Source organism: Lithobates pipiens, unplaced genomic scaffold (genome assembly GCF_037356315.1).
Source record: "Lithobates pipiens isolate NorthernLeopardFrog02 unplaced genomic scaffold, aLitPip1_a1.2 Scaffold_19, whole genome shotgun sequence".
Lineage (NCBI taxonomy): Eukaryota > Metazoa > Chordata > Amphibia > Anura > Ranidae > Lithobates > Lithobates pipiens.
Window position 1 is genome coordinate 242,492,020 of NW_027507764.1, and position 16,782 is coordinate 242,508,801.

A 16,782-nucleotide genomic window follows, 5' to 3' on the forward strand; every position below is an offset into this window, starting at 1 on the left:
AGTTCCTTCTCACGCCGTAGTACTTGGAAGAGTTTTTAATCCCATCCTTGGTAATCAGATGGTAAGAGGCCAGGTTATAAGCAAAGGCTATAATTGGTTTATAAAAGGTTTGTAGGCCGGCCATGGATTTTAAAGCATGGATGTTACTTAGGATATAATAAAGTTGAAGTGCACCGAAGGCATATGCAGTCTCCACTCTCTAAGTCTAAATCAGGCATGGACTGAAGGGGAGAAAAAGGAAGGGCTGCAGTACCTCCCTATAACAGACATATCAAAAAGTAGACACAAAGTGCAATTGGGAACAGCAAGTAACAAGAGGGCATACTGTAAAACACAGTAATAATCCACAGTGCAGGAGACGTTCTGTCCATCCAATATTAATTATTTTAAGTGCTAACGTGCAGGCACTTTGTGGTGGCCCTAAGTACCTGCACTAGTCATCAAATCAATCCGGTGTCCTCCTGAAGGTCCTTCAACCATAGGACCAGACTGAGTATAGGGCCTATATTTCCATCAGGCACTGCTCCCTCCTGATGGAACCTCTGTATCATTTGAAATTAAACATCTAACAGAGCACCTTTTCTAATTAGGCCTTCTATGAACTGCCTCCTAATGTTTCAATTTCTATCTACAGGAGGAAAGCTCTCTTTTCATAAACTTTTTGATTTGAGAAGAGAAAAAAATGTTTATGGAGCTAATTAGATGATGTATTTTTACTTAAAATGTGGTTATGGAAATTATTAAATGCTATACCAATGAAGTCATGTCCATAAGGCAAGTTAAATTGTAAGAATATGCTGTAAATCACTCAAATAAAAAAAAAGAGCAGCTAAATATAATATATATATATATATATATATATATATATATATGTTTAAAAATCACATACCTGATTGTGTTTGATATCGTCGGCAGGTGGACCAAATGAATTTCTATATAAGGTTGAGGATCCGGTGTTTTGATCTTAAGAAAAGGTTTAAGAAAATTAATTGTATGAAAAAATCCAATGCAGTATTTAGCACCTGAAATTACACATTCACATGCAGATTTGATCATCATTTCCTCTAAAATAGACAATTGAATGGTATAAATTGCAGCCTCATTGTGCTGTTTATGATAAGCAATATACAGTGCCTTGAAAAAGTATTCATACCCCTTGACAGTTTCCATATTTTGTCAAGTTACAACCAAAAATGTAAAATTATTTTATTGGGATTTTATGTGATAGACCAACACAAAGTGGCACATAATTGTGAAGTGGAAGAAAATTTTAAAATGGTTTTCAACAAGTGTGGCATGCATTTGTATTCAGCCCCCCCCCCCCCCCCCCCGAGGCAATACTTTGTAGAACCACATTTCACTACAATTACAGCTGGAAGTCTTTTTTGGGATGTCTTTACCAGCTTTGCACATCTAGATAGTGTGCCATTTTATGCCAATTTTTCTTTTCAATATAGCTAAAGCTCTGTTAGATTGGATGGAGAGCATCTGTGGACAGCAATATTCAAGTCTTGCTACAGATTCTCAGTTGGATTTAGGTCTGGACCTTTACTGGGCCATTCTAACGTATGAATATGCTTTGATCTAAACTATTCTACTGTAGCTCTGGCTTTCTCCCAGACCACCTGTCTGTATGGCTTAGTGACCACCAACTGTTCAATCATTTCCTCAATCTTTTTATATACACGATGCAGTAATTCCTTATTTAAAAACAACAATATAGATATATATAGTATCTCACAAAAGTGAGTATATCCCTCACATTTTTGTAAATATTTTATTATATCTTTTCATGTAACAACACTGAAGAAATGACACTTTGTTACAATGTAAAGTAGTGAGTGTACAGCTTGTATAATAGTGTAAATTTGCTGTCCCCTCAAAATAACTCAACACACAGCCATTAATGTCTAAAGCACTGGCAACAAAAGTGAGTACACCCCTAAGTGAAAATGTCAAAATTGGGCCCAAAGTGTCAATATTTTGTGTCGTCACCATTATTTTCCAACACTGCCTTAACCCTCTTTGGCATGGTGTTCACTAGAGCTTCACAGGTTGCCACTGGAATCCTCTTCCACTCCTCCATGATGACATCACAGAGCTGGTGGATGTTAGAGACCTTGCGCTCCTCCACCTTCCATTTGAGGATGCCTCACAGATGTGTTTGGGTATAGAGACATGCTTTGCAAGTCCATCACCTTTACCCTCAGCTTCTTTAGCAAGACAGTGGTCGTCTTGGAGGTGCGTTTGGGGCCATTATTATGTTGCAATACTGCCCTGCGGCCCAGTCACCAAAAGGAGGGGATTATGCTCTGCTTTAGTATGTCATAGTACATGTTGGCATTCATGGTTCCCTCAATGAACTGTAGCTCCCCAGTGCTGGCAGCACTCATGCAGCCCCAAACCATGACACTCCCACCACCATGCTTGATTGTAGGCAAGACACACTTGTCTTTGTACTTCTCACCTGGTTTCCGCACACACATGCTTGACACAATCTGAACCAAATAAGTTTATCTTGGTCTCATCAGACTACAGGACATGGTGCCAGTAATCCATTTACTTGTCTTTATACTCCTCACCTGGTTGCCGCACACACGCTTGTCACCATCTGAGCACATGCACTCAACTTGTTTGGTTGACCATGGTGAGGCCTGTTCTGAGGGGAACCTGTCCTTTTAAACCACTGTATGGTCTTGGCCACCATGCTGCAGCTCAGTTTCAGGGTCTTGGCAATCTTCTTCTAGCCTAGGCCATCTTTATGTAGAGCAACAATTCTTTTTTTCAGATCCTCAGAGAGTTCTTTGCCATGAGGTGCCATGTTGAACTTCCAGTGACCAGTATGAGAGAGTGAGACCAATAACACCAAATTTAACACACCTGCTCCCCATTCACACCTGAGACCTTGTAACACGGAATCACATGACATGGAGGAGGGAAAATGGCTGATTGGGCCCAATTTGGACATTTTCACTTAGGGTTGTGTTGCCAGCTGTGTAGACATTAATGGCCTTGTGTTGAGTTATTTTGAGGGGACAGCAAATTTACACTGTTATACAAGCTGTACACTCACTACTTTACATTGTAGCAAAGTGTAATTTCTTCAGTGTTGTCACATGAAAAGATATAATAAACTATTTACAAAAAAGTGAGGGATGTACTCACTTTTGTGAGATACTGTATATACTTATGATGAAGGTAAATAGTAAAGCTACAGATAGTATTAACACTCTGAGAAAACCCACAGTGATAGGGTGTAGAGAGATTGAGCTCCAACTGTGAGCACACCATGTAAGCAAACGTGCCACCGCTTCCCCAATCAGATGTACACTCACCAGCTAATACTGCCTCACACTCTCGTGTTTTGGCAAAAACAGCAATCACACTGAGGCACTTTTCAGGCACTTTTGCACTAAAAAAAGGGCCTGAAAAGCTCACGAAAACCAATTTCCATTAACATCAATATATGCTTTCACACTAGTGCGCTGGCATCTTTGGAGTATGTTTGGAGCTCTTCAAAAGTGCCCCTCTCTATTGAAATGAATGGGAAAAGCACATGAAAAGCCCTTCAAAAGTGTCTCAAAATTGTTTTTTTGAGTCACGTGACCTTAAAAAAAAGCGCACTGCAGTTTTCAAGTACCTCATTGTGAAAGGGGTCTAAGAGAAAAGCACTACAAATGCAGTGGGTATAGAAAAAAATAACCTCCCTTTACCCACTTGCCGACCAGCCACTGTCGTTATATGCTGTACGGCAGCTTGTGCAGGTGCAGCTGTAGGGGGGGAACACGCTGGGGTGGCACACTTTTGCTCCCACTGAACACTGCGGGGACATGCCTGCAGGTCGGGCAGACTTGATCGCCTGGTACAGAGGCAGAAAGGGGATCTGCCAGTTTAAGCAAGTGGATCCCCATTCTGCCAGATGACATGACAGAGATCTACTGTATCCAGTGATGGGGATCTCTGCCATGTTTCCGGTAGACCATCCCCCCTACAGTTAGAAAACACTGAGGGAACACATTCAACCCCTTAATCACCCCCTAGTGATGACCCCTTCCCTACCAGTGTCATTTTTACATTGATCGGTGCATTTTTTTAGCACTGATCAATGTAATAATGTCCCTGGTCCCCAAGAAGTGTTATTTGTTTACCAGATCTATGGTTGTATTTTCTGGCAGCCCCATTGGTCACAATTGGCCCAATGGCATATATCAATCCAAAAATTCCATGGCTTCGAGAGTGATTTAATCCTTCCCTTATCATTATCAGGTTTTCTGTGAAGTAAAAATATTCTACTGCATACCATAGTAACAAAAAAACAGATGGTACAACAATCATACCAAATATGGAAACTTTACAACAAAAAATTCAACATGTCCTCATCCACCCCCCCCCAAAGCCTCCTTTATAGGTGATCCTAAATTCCCATTAGTGGAGCACAGATCCAGAGATTTCTCATGGTGGATTAATAATAATAATTTAACAGATCTTAGTAAGTTCATAGAAAATTCTAACTTCACTTCTTTCTCCTCTATACAAAGTACCAAATACCCAAGAATGAACACTGTCAATTTTACCTCACTCTTCCAAACCTCAAATACAGACCCTCCTTCATCTTACGAAAAAGTCTGTTAAGCCCCGTACACACGACCGGACTTTTCAACATCCAAAGTCTGACGGAATGATTCCGGCAGACTATTCGATCGTGTGTGGGCTGCAACTGACTTTTGATTCGCAAAAGTCTCACAGACTTTAGAAATGAAACATGCTTCAAATTTTTCCGCCAGAACTCTGCCGGACCCAGTTCCTACCGAGAAATTCGCTCGTGTGTATGCTATTCCGACGGACTAAAACCGACGCTAGGGCAGCTATTGGCTACTGGCTATGAACTTCCTTATTCGAGTCCAGTCGTACATCATCACGTTCGAATCCGTCGGAGTTTGGTGTGATTGTGTGTGGCCAAGTCCGCTCATTCGAAAACTCCGTCAGAACTCTGTCGGAAGTCCGTCAGAACTCCGTCGAAAGTCTGTCAGACTTAATCCCTCGAAAAATCTGGTCGTGTGTACGCGGCATAAGAAATCCCCTAGAGGACAAGGTTTAATCTCAAATATCTATCACCACATGGTAAACATAAACTCTCAAGAGAAATTACCACACATGCAGAAATGGGAGTCCGAATGTAATATTTCCCTCTCTACAGAAGAATGGGATTCCTGCATTGAAAATCTTTGCAAATGCACCAGATTCAATACGATTAGGGGGACGACCACCAAACTAGGTGGTACTATACACCTACTAAATTACACAGAATTTTCCCTATGGTACCCCAAACAAGCTTTGGAGGCTGTAACTTACTTAGTTCATTCTCCCATATATTCTGGGAAGGTGAAAAAGTCTTGCAAATATGGAATCAGATAAGTCATTTTGCAACATCGATATAAGGTTCTCAAATAAATCTTACACTTCATAACTGTCTATTATTCACTAAACTCAAAGGACTGTCTATACCTCATATGAGACGGGTTCACTCCATATTTGTAGCAATTCATTGGCTCATAGCCTATCACCAGAAATCTCCCTCAATTCCGATAAATCAATTAAAAACAAGAATAGGTTCCATTTACCAGATGGAAAAAATCTTTCACTTATTATACAACTCTATACAATTTAATAATAAAAAATTAGACTCTTGGTTCTCACAAGGAGATGTATTGTTCAGAAATGCAAACAATTGAATAGAGACTTGGATAGAGTTCAAATTTATATTTCTATATGTTTTATTTATTTTTTCATCATATATATATATTCTTTACACTATTGTACAAGCATTTATTTGTACAGAACCCTTGATAGATTGTATCAATATATCTTCTATCTGTCTATTTTTCAATAATTATATAACTGAATAACCTTTATATGTTAATTTTACTATAATTGAAACCTCTTATTGTACCACAATTTAACCTCAATAAAAAAAAGTTTGTTAACAAAAAGAAATTAATGGGATTTGGCATGTTGAGCGTTTTAGAGCTATAAGCTATATTATGTTACCTTTAGTGTTGGTCGAACAATTTGGGTCAAGCAAAAGTTCAGCCTGAACATCACCTGTTCGATGAACACCTGAATTTGCAGGGTGTTCGGTGAGTGCCCCACGATGCACTGCATGCTGCACATTGCATTCTTTTTTTTGTTTACAAAAGTTTTTATTTAACCACTTGCTGACTGTGTCACACAGATATACTGTGGCACAATGGCTCTCCTGGGCGACCAGAGGGCGCACGTGTGCTGTGCTCCAATGTTTGGCCCATCTCTAGTTATCTTCATGAAAATAGTTTTCACAAGTAAGGGCTGGTTCACAGTGATCTGACTTCCAGAGCAGAAGTTGCATGACATGTCAACATCAATTGTTTCCTATGAGAGCCGTCTTAACTGGTCTGACTTGTGTCGGTCCAACTTTGAAAATGTTTCCTGCACTACTTTGGTTAGACTTGGGCACAATTTCTGCCCACTGATTTGAATGGAAGTCGGGGTCATCATCCTAATTGATCTGACTTGTGGCATGCGACTTGTGCTCTGAGGATCTTGAGAAGAAACCCCACACCAAAGATGAAAAAAAATGGTGTGCAGCCCCTCCAGAATCCATACCAGACACTTACTCGAACACATAGCCCAGCAGGTCAGGAAAGGGGGGCCCCCCTCCTGGACCATACCAAGCCATATGCCCTCAACATGGGGGGGAGGGTGTTGTTATCTTCTCCCCCATCTTCTTCCCCAGGTCTTCTCCTCCCCCAGCTGTCTTCTTCCTCCAGTCTCCCCCCCCCCCCGATGTCTTCTTCCTCTGGTCCCCTCACCCCTCCACTGTCTTCTCCCTCCAGTGATATCTTCTCCCTTCGCCGATTTTTTTCTTCTTGTTTTTCTTCTTCCTCTTCCTCTGCCGCCAACCCACTCAAAATAAAAAAAACTATGCTGCTCCGAAGCTGGTTCCCATGGTTATGTAAGCAATGTTGTCTGCCAGTTCTTTTATAGCTATTGGGCATGGCGATTGGAAACCTCGTCCCCTTGTGACATCACCGCCCGGGGCATTATGGGCGGTGACATCACATGGGGTTTCTGTGTGATGTCACCAGATGGCCACACCCCATAGCTATATAGGAAACAGCAGACACCATTGCTGGCATAACTGCAGGAGCCAGCGTCTGAGTAGTATTGCTTTTCTTTTTTCTTTTGAGTGGGTTGACTTTAAACACTGATAAGGGACCCTTTTTTCCTATCATTTACTATTGGTATCCTGGATTACTAGATGAAGATTGGACTGTATTTTTATACAGAAATTCCTGCTACATTTCAATTCTTCCAGCATTTAGTTTAAATGTGCTCTGGTGTTTTGAAAGTTCATAAGGCATTGTAAACTGATGAGTGTACAAATGTTGATAACAAAGCAGCATATATTGGTGCTCAAAAAAATAGCCACATTAGCATTTGTACATCGCTGAAATTTTGCAAGTGAAAGAGTTCATGTATCCCAAAAAATTGTGTCAGAAAAAGAAAAGTTGGCAAAATAGTTTAAAGACCACACAGTATTAGAATACATTCACAGACAGATCACTGTACATGGCTATAAACATATAAAAATACACTTTTTCCATAACAAACAACCCTATTTAACAATGCATTTTGTATTTTCAATGAATGACAAAGCAAGTTTTGCTACAGAAGTACAAACAGCACATGTACTCTTTGTTACATTTGTATAATATAGTAGTATAGTATATATATATATATATATATATATATATATATAGTACAGTACAGTACTTTTGAAGTAGGTAAAGGTACAATTTAAGTTTAGCATTGCTGTCTATGTTCCTTTCACCTTCATATCCTGTAATAGAGATACAGCAGGAAGTGAGAGGGAATCCCCCACTTAGTTGTCACTGAAACAGGTGTCTGCATTTTAAGGTTTGGCCTCATTAGCTTTCCCATTGACAATGGTCACTGGGACAAACAGAGGGTGAATCTACTCAGCCAGAATACAGACAGCAATAAAAACCTGAAAGTGGTTCTAATCCAATAATACACTTCCCTGGTTATATATACATGTAATAGGAAGTTATAAGCACAGAAATATGACCACATAACAGCTGCTCAGTGGCTATTTTCAAAAATAAAAATACACCAAGTTCTAAGACATGGTTATTCAGAAATGCCGATAAATCTTTACTTTCTCTACATACAATAAATCTAAAACACTTTAGCTGTACCTGGCATTGTGTCCTTTCTAGATGTGTGCTCCCCTTTGTATGTGGCATTTGACCCGATTGTTTCAAAATCTGCTTTCTTTTCTTTCAGATTGATCATTTCCCGAGGGGATGCAGGTGCGCTTGCTTTAAAAATATGAAATATAAAAAAAAAAACAGGTGAGATATTGTTATCTGGTGAAAATTTGTTTCACACAACCTAAAGTCACCACACTAGAGTCTTTAAACCAGTTATTGAAAAACTAAGGGGGTTCATATACATGTGTTTGAGCACTTTGAAGATATGGGTTGGCCTTCACTACAATCCATAATACTGTCACATTTGTGTATTCTTTACAATTTCCATTCTTCCCTATGGTGAGCACAAGCTGTAATGCACAGGGACTGCAGGTCACAGAACAGCATATCCCAGCAATGTGTTCCTGCTAAGATACTTCACTGGTGACCCAAATTGCAATTTCACTACTATGCCCTTTCTTTCTTTTTCACATATAATTATAGATTCTTGTCAACAAAAAGCACTTGGAGTACAAAGAATATATCCAATTAGACAACTTGTTGTAAAGTTGCAATACGGCTTAGTGAGGAAGAAGAAGACAACAATTCTCAGGACTATCAAGTAGTGAGTATCCTGACCCAGCAATAGAAACAAGTCTGTAGACAATATCATGACATATTTAAGTAGATAACAATGTTACGTGTGATGGGCAGTTTTGGTGTATTTGCAACCTCACATGGATTGGAGATAGCAGTAGTCTTATTAAATCAGGCTTCAAGTGATAGCACAAGAGGAATAGGAACAGGGATAGCGATAGGGATAGGGAAGGGGGGAGGAGAGAGAAGAGGGGCAGGGTGGGTTCCCAGGAGTCTTCCTGAAATTGGAAACTAGGAAGGAAAGTCCAGTTAGGGCAATTAAGAGAGCCACCGAGGGAGCAATATAGAGGCATCAAAATGACGTGAGAGATAGTGGTCCACCTATGCCTTGACACCACCTTGACAGCAAGGGAAAAAAATGAAGGGAGAGAGAGGGCATCCCCACCTGGTTCCTAAGTCGAGATGATGTACTGCCTGGACTGACTCTAATGTCAGTGGAGAGCAGACTTCAAACGACTCAGCCTTACTCAGCTATGAGTAAGTACTCTTGGTAGTGTGAAACATGTTAGATATTGTTGCTTTGCTGTGACCCCTTTTGTGTGATTGTAGTTCACAAATAAAAGGCATTTGAATGTATCTTGGAGTGCGGCCATCCAGAGTTCCTCAATTATTTGCAACTCTACGCTGAAGAAAAACAAATTGCACTCCTGTTACCCATAGGAAAAGCCCAGCCTAAAAAGCTCAGGCTGGACTTCTCCTTTAACTTCCACATACAGAGACCTGTAAAAATGTGGAATAGACTCCCTCAAGAACTAGTTTTGGATAGCTCAGTAGATTGATTAAAAAAGAAAACTGATGCATTTCTTTCTGGGTAGAGCAAATGGGATCATGCTTTATTGTTTTGTTTTTTTTCCACCTTCCTTTGGATCAACTGTGGGTAATGGACTGTGTATATAAAGGTTTTCTATTTGTTTTTCATTGGTGAAACTAGATGTACTTTTTCAACCTAACTATGCAACTAAGCATGTCCAGTCAAGTAAGGTACTATACCCTCTGGGTGTACTGACACTGGGCACAGCTGATCGGAACTGTGCCTGAATATGGCTGTCCCCACTCCTCCATTGGTGCGCACTCCCAGGGCACAGTTTGGAGCGCTCCTTTAACAAATTTTGCCCTCCTCGTGTGAATGAGTAGGGGTACATAGTACACCTACTCATTTACCAGAAAAAATGACTGGTGTGAGTAAAAACAATAGACAGTTTTTGTCAAGTCTTTTATTAAATAACATTTTTAAAAATGTCCCCCAATGTAGATTAATCATCATTCGCGATGAATGCCACCCTCCACTTGCACAAAAACAAAAACAACGACATTCCCAATACTTAGTTCCAACCAACTGATACACCGCTTCCTCCCAATGCTTAAGTAAATGAGGAGGCCAGGCCAATGACGTCACAAGGGGCTGGAGACATCAAGTCAAGTCATCAACAGGGGTCTATTATGTCACCTATCATTGCCACCTATCAGTGCCTATCTGTGCAGCCTATTAGTGCCCATAAGTGCAGCCTATCAGTGTACATCGATGAAGGAGAAAAATTACCTGTTTGCTAAATTTTATAACAAACGATGAAAACATATATTTTTTCAATATTTTTGGTCGTATTTTGTTTGTTTGGCAAAAAAAAAAAACCCAGTGGTGATTTAATACCACCAAAAAAAGCTATAGTTGTATGAAAAAATATTATAAATATGGGTACAGTGTAGCATGACCACACAATTGTCATTCAAAGAGTGACAACGCTGAAAGTTGAAAATTGGCCTGGGCAGGAAGGGCGTATATGTGCCCAGTAGCAATTGGTTAACCACTTGCCGACCGTCTCACGCAGATATACTGCGGCAGAATGGCACGGGCAGGCAGAGAAAGGTATAGGTACATTACTCCCCTCCAGCGGTTGTGGGGCGTGATTGTTTCGGCTTCTGAGGAGAGTGAGCTACTACTGTTAGCCGGCACCAACACAACATTGACACTAGCACACATAGGCACAAAAACCTCCCCCCATCACTCCCCGATCACCCCCTGTCACAGTGACACCAATAGCAGTTTTTATTTTTTTACTGATTATTGCATTGGTGTCATTTGTGACTGTTCTAAGTGTTAGGGAAGCTAGTGGTAGGCCCCTTTAGGTCTAGCGTACCCACCTAACCCACCCTAATAAAGGTTTAACCCCTTGATCACCCCCCCAGTTAACCCTTTCACCTCGTCGCCAATGTCACTAAGCAATCTTTTTTCTGATAGACGTATTAGTGTCACAGGTGACGCTATTTAACCAGGTAGGTATTTGGGTTCACCGTCACCTTTCTATAGTGCCCCCCATATACAACCTAATAAAGGTTTTAACCCCCTGATTGCCCCTAGTTAACCCTTTCACCAGTGATCACCGTATAAGTGTTACAAGTGAGGCTGGTTAGTTGCTTTGTTTTTTATATCTGCCATTTATTACCCAATAAACGTTTAACCCCCTGATCGCCCGCCAGGTGATATCAGTTAGGTTTTAGGGTCAGTTAGGGTCTGCGTCACCACAGGCAGCTTAGTGCCAGTACCGCTAACACACACGCATGCAGCGGTATAGTGGTATAGTGTCTGAACGGATCAATATCTGATCTGATCAGATCTATACTAGCGTCCCCAGCAGTTTAGGGTTCCCAAAAACGCAGTGTTAGCGGGATCAGCCCAGATACCTGCGAGCACCTGCATTTTGTCCCTTCGCCCAGCCCATCCAAATGCAGGATCGATCTTTCACTGTCACTTACAAAACACAACACACATAACTGCAGCATTCGCAGAGTCAGGCCTGATCCCTGCGATCGCTAACAGTTTTTTTTGGTAGCGTTTGAATCAGTTGCTAACAGTCAGAAACTTTTTTACCTGTGAGTTTCACTACTTTACCAAAATGGCAAATCAAAGGTACACTAGTGAAGAGGCCTACAAGTTTCTGAGCATGACAGATAGTGAAGAGGAAGTCACTCATCTGTCAGATTCAGGCTCAGAAGACGATCCTGTAGACGATAGCGACTCCATGACATATAGCTTATAGCTTTGATGATGGAGTTGTGGTCCCTGCCAAGGTCAGGCGTACCAGACCCCGATCTTCTGCTGTCGAGATGCAAGAACCACAGGGCTCTCATATGGAGCAGAGAAGTACTAGTGCTGCTCATCCTTCTGGTGAACTGGCAAGCACCGGCAGCCTAGTACACCCTGGTCATAGTCAAACCCGCACTGCAGTAACGCGTGGTGATGTGGCGTGTCCCATAAGTGCAGTTCAAGCTCGTGAGGTGGCAAGCACAAGTAGTGTCCCGCTGCCACCAAGAAGACAAAGACAGGCCCGTCGAGCCCATAGGGCCCTTCCTGCTGCATTCGCCAATCCTAATTGGGAACTCACCACTTCTGCAACACCCGTACTTCCCTGGCATTCAGGTGATTCAACCCGGCATTCAGGTGATTTTACGTAACTTGATTTTTATTTGTTGTTTTTCCCCGAAGATCTCTATAGATCTATTGTGGACCAAAGTAATTTGTATGCTGGTCAATACATCTCTGCTAATCCTCAGTCCTCCCTTGCCAGAGATTAGAAAGCAATTACGGTTTCTGAATTTAAGACCTTTCTGGGCCTATCCTTCGACATGGGCATAGTTATAATGAGTACGTTGCGGTCATATTGGTCCACTGACCCAATTTACCATATGCCCGTGTTCTCTGCCTCCATGACCCGGGCACAATATGAGCAGATCTTGCGGTTCATGCATTTCAACAACAATGAACTCTGTCGTCCTTGTGGAGACCCTGGATACGATCGGCTCTACAAAATTCAGCCCCTGGTAAACCACTTCAACCAACGTTTTGCAGACTAGTTTACTCCCCATCAAGTTGTCTGTGTTGATGAGTCCCTGATTATGTTTTCTGACCGCTTGTCTTTCAAACAGTATCTTCCCAGCAAGCGTGCCAAATACGGGGTCAAAATGTATAATCTATGTGACAGGGCCACAGGCTATAAATGTAGTTTTATGGTTTACGAGGGAAAAGATAGTCACGTAGAGCCGCCAAACTGCCCAGATTACATAGGGAGGGCTGGCAAGATAGTGTGGGACTTGGTGTCACACTTATTCAGAAAGGGGTACCATTTGTATGTACCAAATGCCATTGTTTAGTCACTTGTTTGATCATCAGATTGGAGCATGTGGCACCGTGCGACCTAATCACAGGGGCTTGCCCCAGAGGTTTGTAGATTCCCGTCTTAGGCTGGAGGAGAGAGCCTGCTTCAAGTGTAATAATTTGCTCGCTGTGAAGTGGAGGGATAATAAGAATGTTTTAGTTCTTACTTCCCTTCATGCAGACATGACGGTCCAAATTCCCACGGCGACTGGTGTTGTGGAGAAACCCCTCTGTGTCCACGAATATAACCAAAATATGAGAGGGGTGGACCTCAAAGACCAGTTGTTGGCACCATACCTAGTTGCCCGTAAGGCCAGATGCTGGTACAAAAAAGTGTCTGTTTATTTCAATTGGCTTTGCTGAACGCTCATGTGCTATACAGAGCTTCTGGATGGATTGGATGTTTTCTTAAATTCCAGGAAGAGATCGTCGGAGCCCTTCTGTTTCCACACGGTGCTCCACCTCACCTTCCCAATCCAAATGCAGTAAGCTGGCTGCACGAGAGCATTTTGTGTATGTCCTCCCCAGTAACCCCTACCTAACGAGCCCCCCAAAGAAGATGTTGTGTCTGCAGCAAGCGCGGATATAGGCGTGACGCCCGCTATTATTGTACGTCCTGTCCTGACAATCCTGGTCTTTGCATTGGTGAATGTTTTGAACGCTACCATACACTAGTTGAGTATTAGCATAGGGTACAGCACTGCACAGACTAGGACACACTTTCACAGGGTCTCCCAAGATGCCATCGCATTTTGAGGGACCCGAACCTGGAACCGTTACAGTTGCAACCATTACAGTTACAAAAAAAGTGTAAAAAAATAAAAATAAATAAAAAACACAAAAAAAGATAAAAAAATAATAATAAATAGTTGTCGTTTTATTGTTCTCTCTCTCTATTTTCTCTCTATTGTTCTGCTTCTTTTTTTTACTATATTCTATTCTGCAATGTTTTATTGTTATTATGTTTTATCATGTTTGCTTTTCAGGTAGGTAATTTTTTTTATACTCTACTGTTTACTGTGTTTTATTGTTAACCATTTTTTTTCAGGTACGCCATTCAGCTGCAGTGCAGATTTACCTATCTTGACAGCAACAGCGTTTGCTCTCACAATACATATATCCCACAATACGTGACTCCAGTGCTGTAGGAGGTGATTTCACCATAGCAGTTAAAAAAAAGAGCATATATGACGAAGCATAGGGGCAGCAGGGGTGGAGGAGTGATTTGCCCCTAGCTTTTGGGGTGGATGCCCCCATGCTTCGGCATATATATATATATATATATATAATATATATATATATATATATATATATATATATATATATATATATATATTTTAGGCACAGATTGCGTTATAATAAATGTTTTATTTTTTACTATTTTTTTTGTATTTGTTTTGCAGGTATGGTATTTCTTACTGTTATACTGTAATGTTACTTAGTTTTATTGTTGACCATCATTGGCTTAGCAGGTACGCCATTCAATTGCAGCGTGGATCCCAGCGCTGTCGGAGGTGATTTCACCAACACAGTTAAAAAAAAAAGAGCATATATGTCGAAGCATGGAGGCAGCAGGGATGGAGGAGCAATTTTCTCCTAACTCTTTGGATGGATGCCCCGATGCTTCAGCCTATATTTTTTAGGCCATTCAGCTGCAGCACTGATTTATTTATCTTGACAGCAACATCGTTTGCTCCCACGATACATAAAGCAGTAACTCTAGCGTTGTAGGAGGTGATTTCACCACCACAGTTAAAAACAAAATGGTGCATGTATGCCCATCATTAGAAGTGGGTGGATGAAGGGAGGTATTCTAATGGTGAGCATACTCACCAATCAATCTCTTTTTTTCGTTCAGCCCACAGGCTGCATGAAAAAAAAGATTACAATATTTGCCTAGCAAGAACCAGCAACGTACTGGTATGTTGCTGTACTTTGAGTGGTTATACCAGAAAGATACCTGCGGGTTTAGGTATCATCTTGGTATCATTCTTTTCAGCCAGTGGTCAGCTTTCATGTAAAAGCAATCCTAGCGGGTAATTAGCCTCTAAACTGCCTTTACAAGCAGTGGGAGGGAATGTCCCCCCACCATCTTCCATGGTTTTCTCTGCCTCACCTGTCCCAACAGGGAACCTGAGAATGCAGCTGGTGGTTCTGCCAGCTGACCATAGAGCCGATCAGAGACCAGAACAGCTCCAATCATCTCTATGGTCTAAGAAACCGGAAGCTACAAGCATTTTCGCTGGATGTAAATAGCGCCATTGGGAAAATGTAAAGCATTTTATCACACCAATCTTGGTGTGGTCAGATGCTTTGAAGACAGAGGAGAGATCTAGGGTCTAATAGACCCCAATTTTTTCAAAAAAGAGTACTTATCACTACCTGTTTCTATCATAGGGGTTATTTACATTCCCTGAGATAACAATAAAAATGATAAAAAAAAATGAAAGGAACAGTTTAAAAATAAAATAAAAAAGCAAAATAAATAATGAAAAAAAAAGAGCACCCCTGCCCCCCCTGCTCTCGCGCAAAGGCGAATGCAAGCGTCAGTCTGGCGTCATATGTAAACAGCAATTGCTCCATGCATGTGAGGTATCACCGTGAAGGTCAGATCGAGGGCAGTATTTTAGCAGTACATCTCCCCTGTAAATCAAAAGTGGTAACCTGTAAAGGCTTTTAAAAATGTATTTAGTTTGTCGCCGCTGCACGTTTGTGCGCAATTTTAAAGCGTGTCGTGTTTGGTATTCATGTACTCAGCCTAAGATCATCTTTTTTATTTCATCAAACATTTGGGCAATATAGTGTGTTTTAGTGCAATAAAATGAAAAAAAAGTTAGTTTTCCCACAAAAAATGTTAAAAATTTGAAAAACCGCTGCGCAAATACTGTGTGAAGAAAAATGAAACACCCACCATTTTAATCTGTAGGGCCTTTGCTTTAAAAAAAATATATAATGTTTGGGGGTTCAAAGTAATTTTCTTGCAAAAAAAATTTTTTTTTGTCATTATTCAATCACTTGGGACAAAAAAATTAATTATTCAGTGGGCTCAACATGCCTCTCAGCAATTTCCTTGGGGTATCTACTTTCGAAAATGGGGTCATGGGGGGGGGGGTTGTACTGCCCTGCCATTTTAGCACCTCATGAGATAGGCAGTCATAAACTTAAAGCTACGTAAATTCCAGAAAATGTACCCTAGTTTGTAGATGCTATAACTTTTGCGCAAACCAATAAATATAAGCTTATTGACATTTTTCTTTAACAAAGACATGCGGCTGAATAAATTTTGGCCTAAATGTATGACTAAAATTGGATTGTAGAATGTAGAAAATATCATTTTTTTCAAAAAATTTCGGTCTTTTTCCGTTTATATCACAAAAAATAAAAATTGCAGAGCCACTAAAATACCATCTAAAGAAAGCTCTATTTGTGTGAACAAAAGGATGCAAATTTAATTTGGGTACAGCATTGCATGACTGGGCAATTACCAGTTAAAGCAGCGCAGTGCCAAATTGTAAAAAGTCCTTTGGTCTTTAGGCAGCCAAATGGTCCAGGGCTTAAGTGGTTAAATAGGTTTATGCGGTATTTACCGAACATTTCTTATTTTTGTGGTAAATACCGCATAGACCTATAGTGAATTAAAATTTTCAATATTGCATGCAATATTTGGATACATAATCCAAATATTGCATGTGACCTTCTTTATTGAGCCCAGTATGTTTAAAC

General features: G+C 40.8%; 1 protein-coding gene across 9 annotated transcripts in view; it reads right to left on the bottom strand.

Moving 5' to 3' along the window:
* The window catches only part of CTNND2 (catenin delta 2), a 918,973-nt gene that overhangs the window by 13,605 nt on the left and 888,586 nt on the right, over positions 1-16,782 (bottom strand). For all 9 annotated transcript variants that reach the window (XM_077491861.1, XM_077491860.1, XM_077491866.1 and 6 more), the window contains 2 exons: positions 8,259-8,381; positions 890-963 (listed from right to left, as the gene is read on the bottom strand). In XM_077491861.1, the coding sequence (XP_077347987.1) occupies positions 890-963; positions 8,259-8,381 (197 nt within the window). The remainder of the gene's footprint in view (positions 1-889; positions 964-8,258; positions 8,382-16,782) is intronic.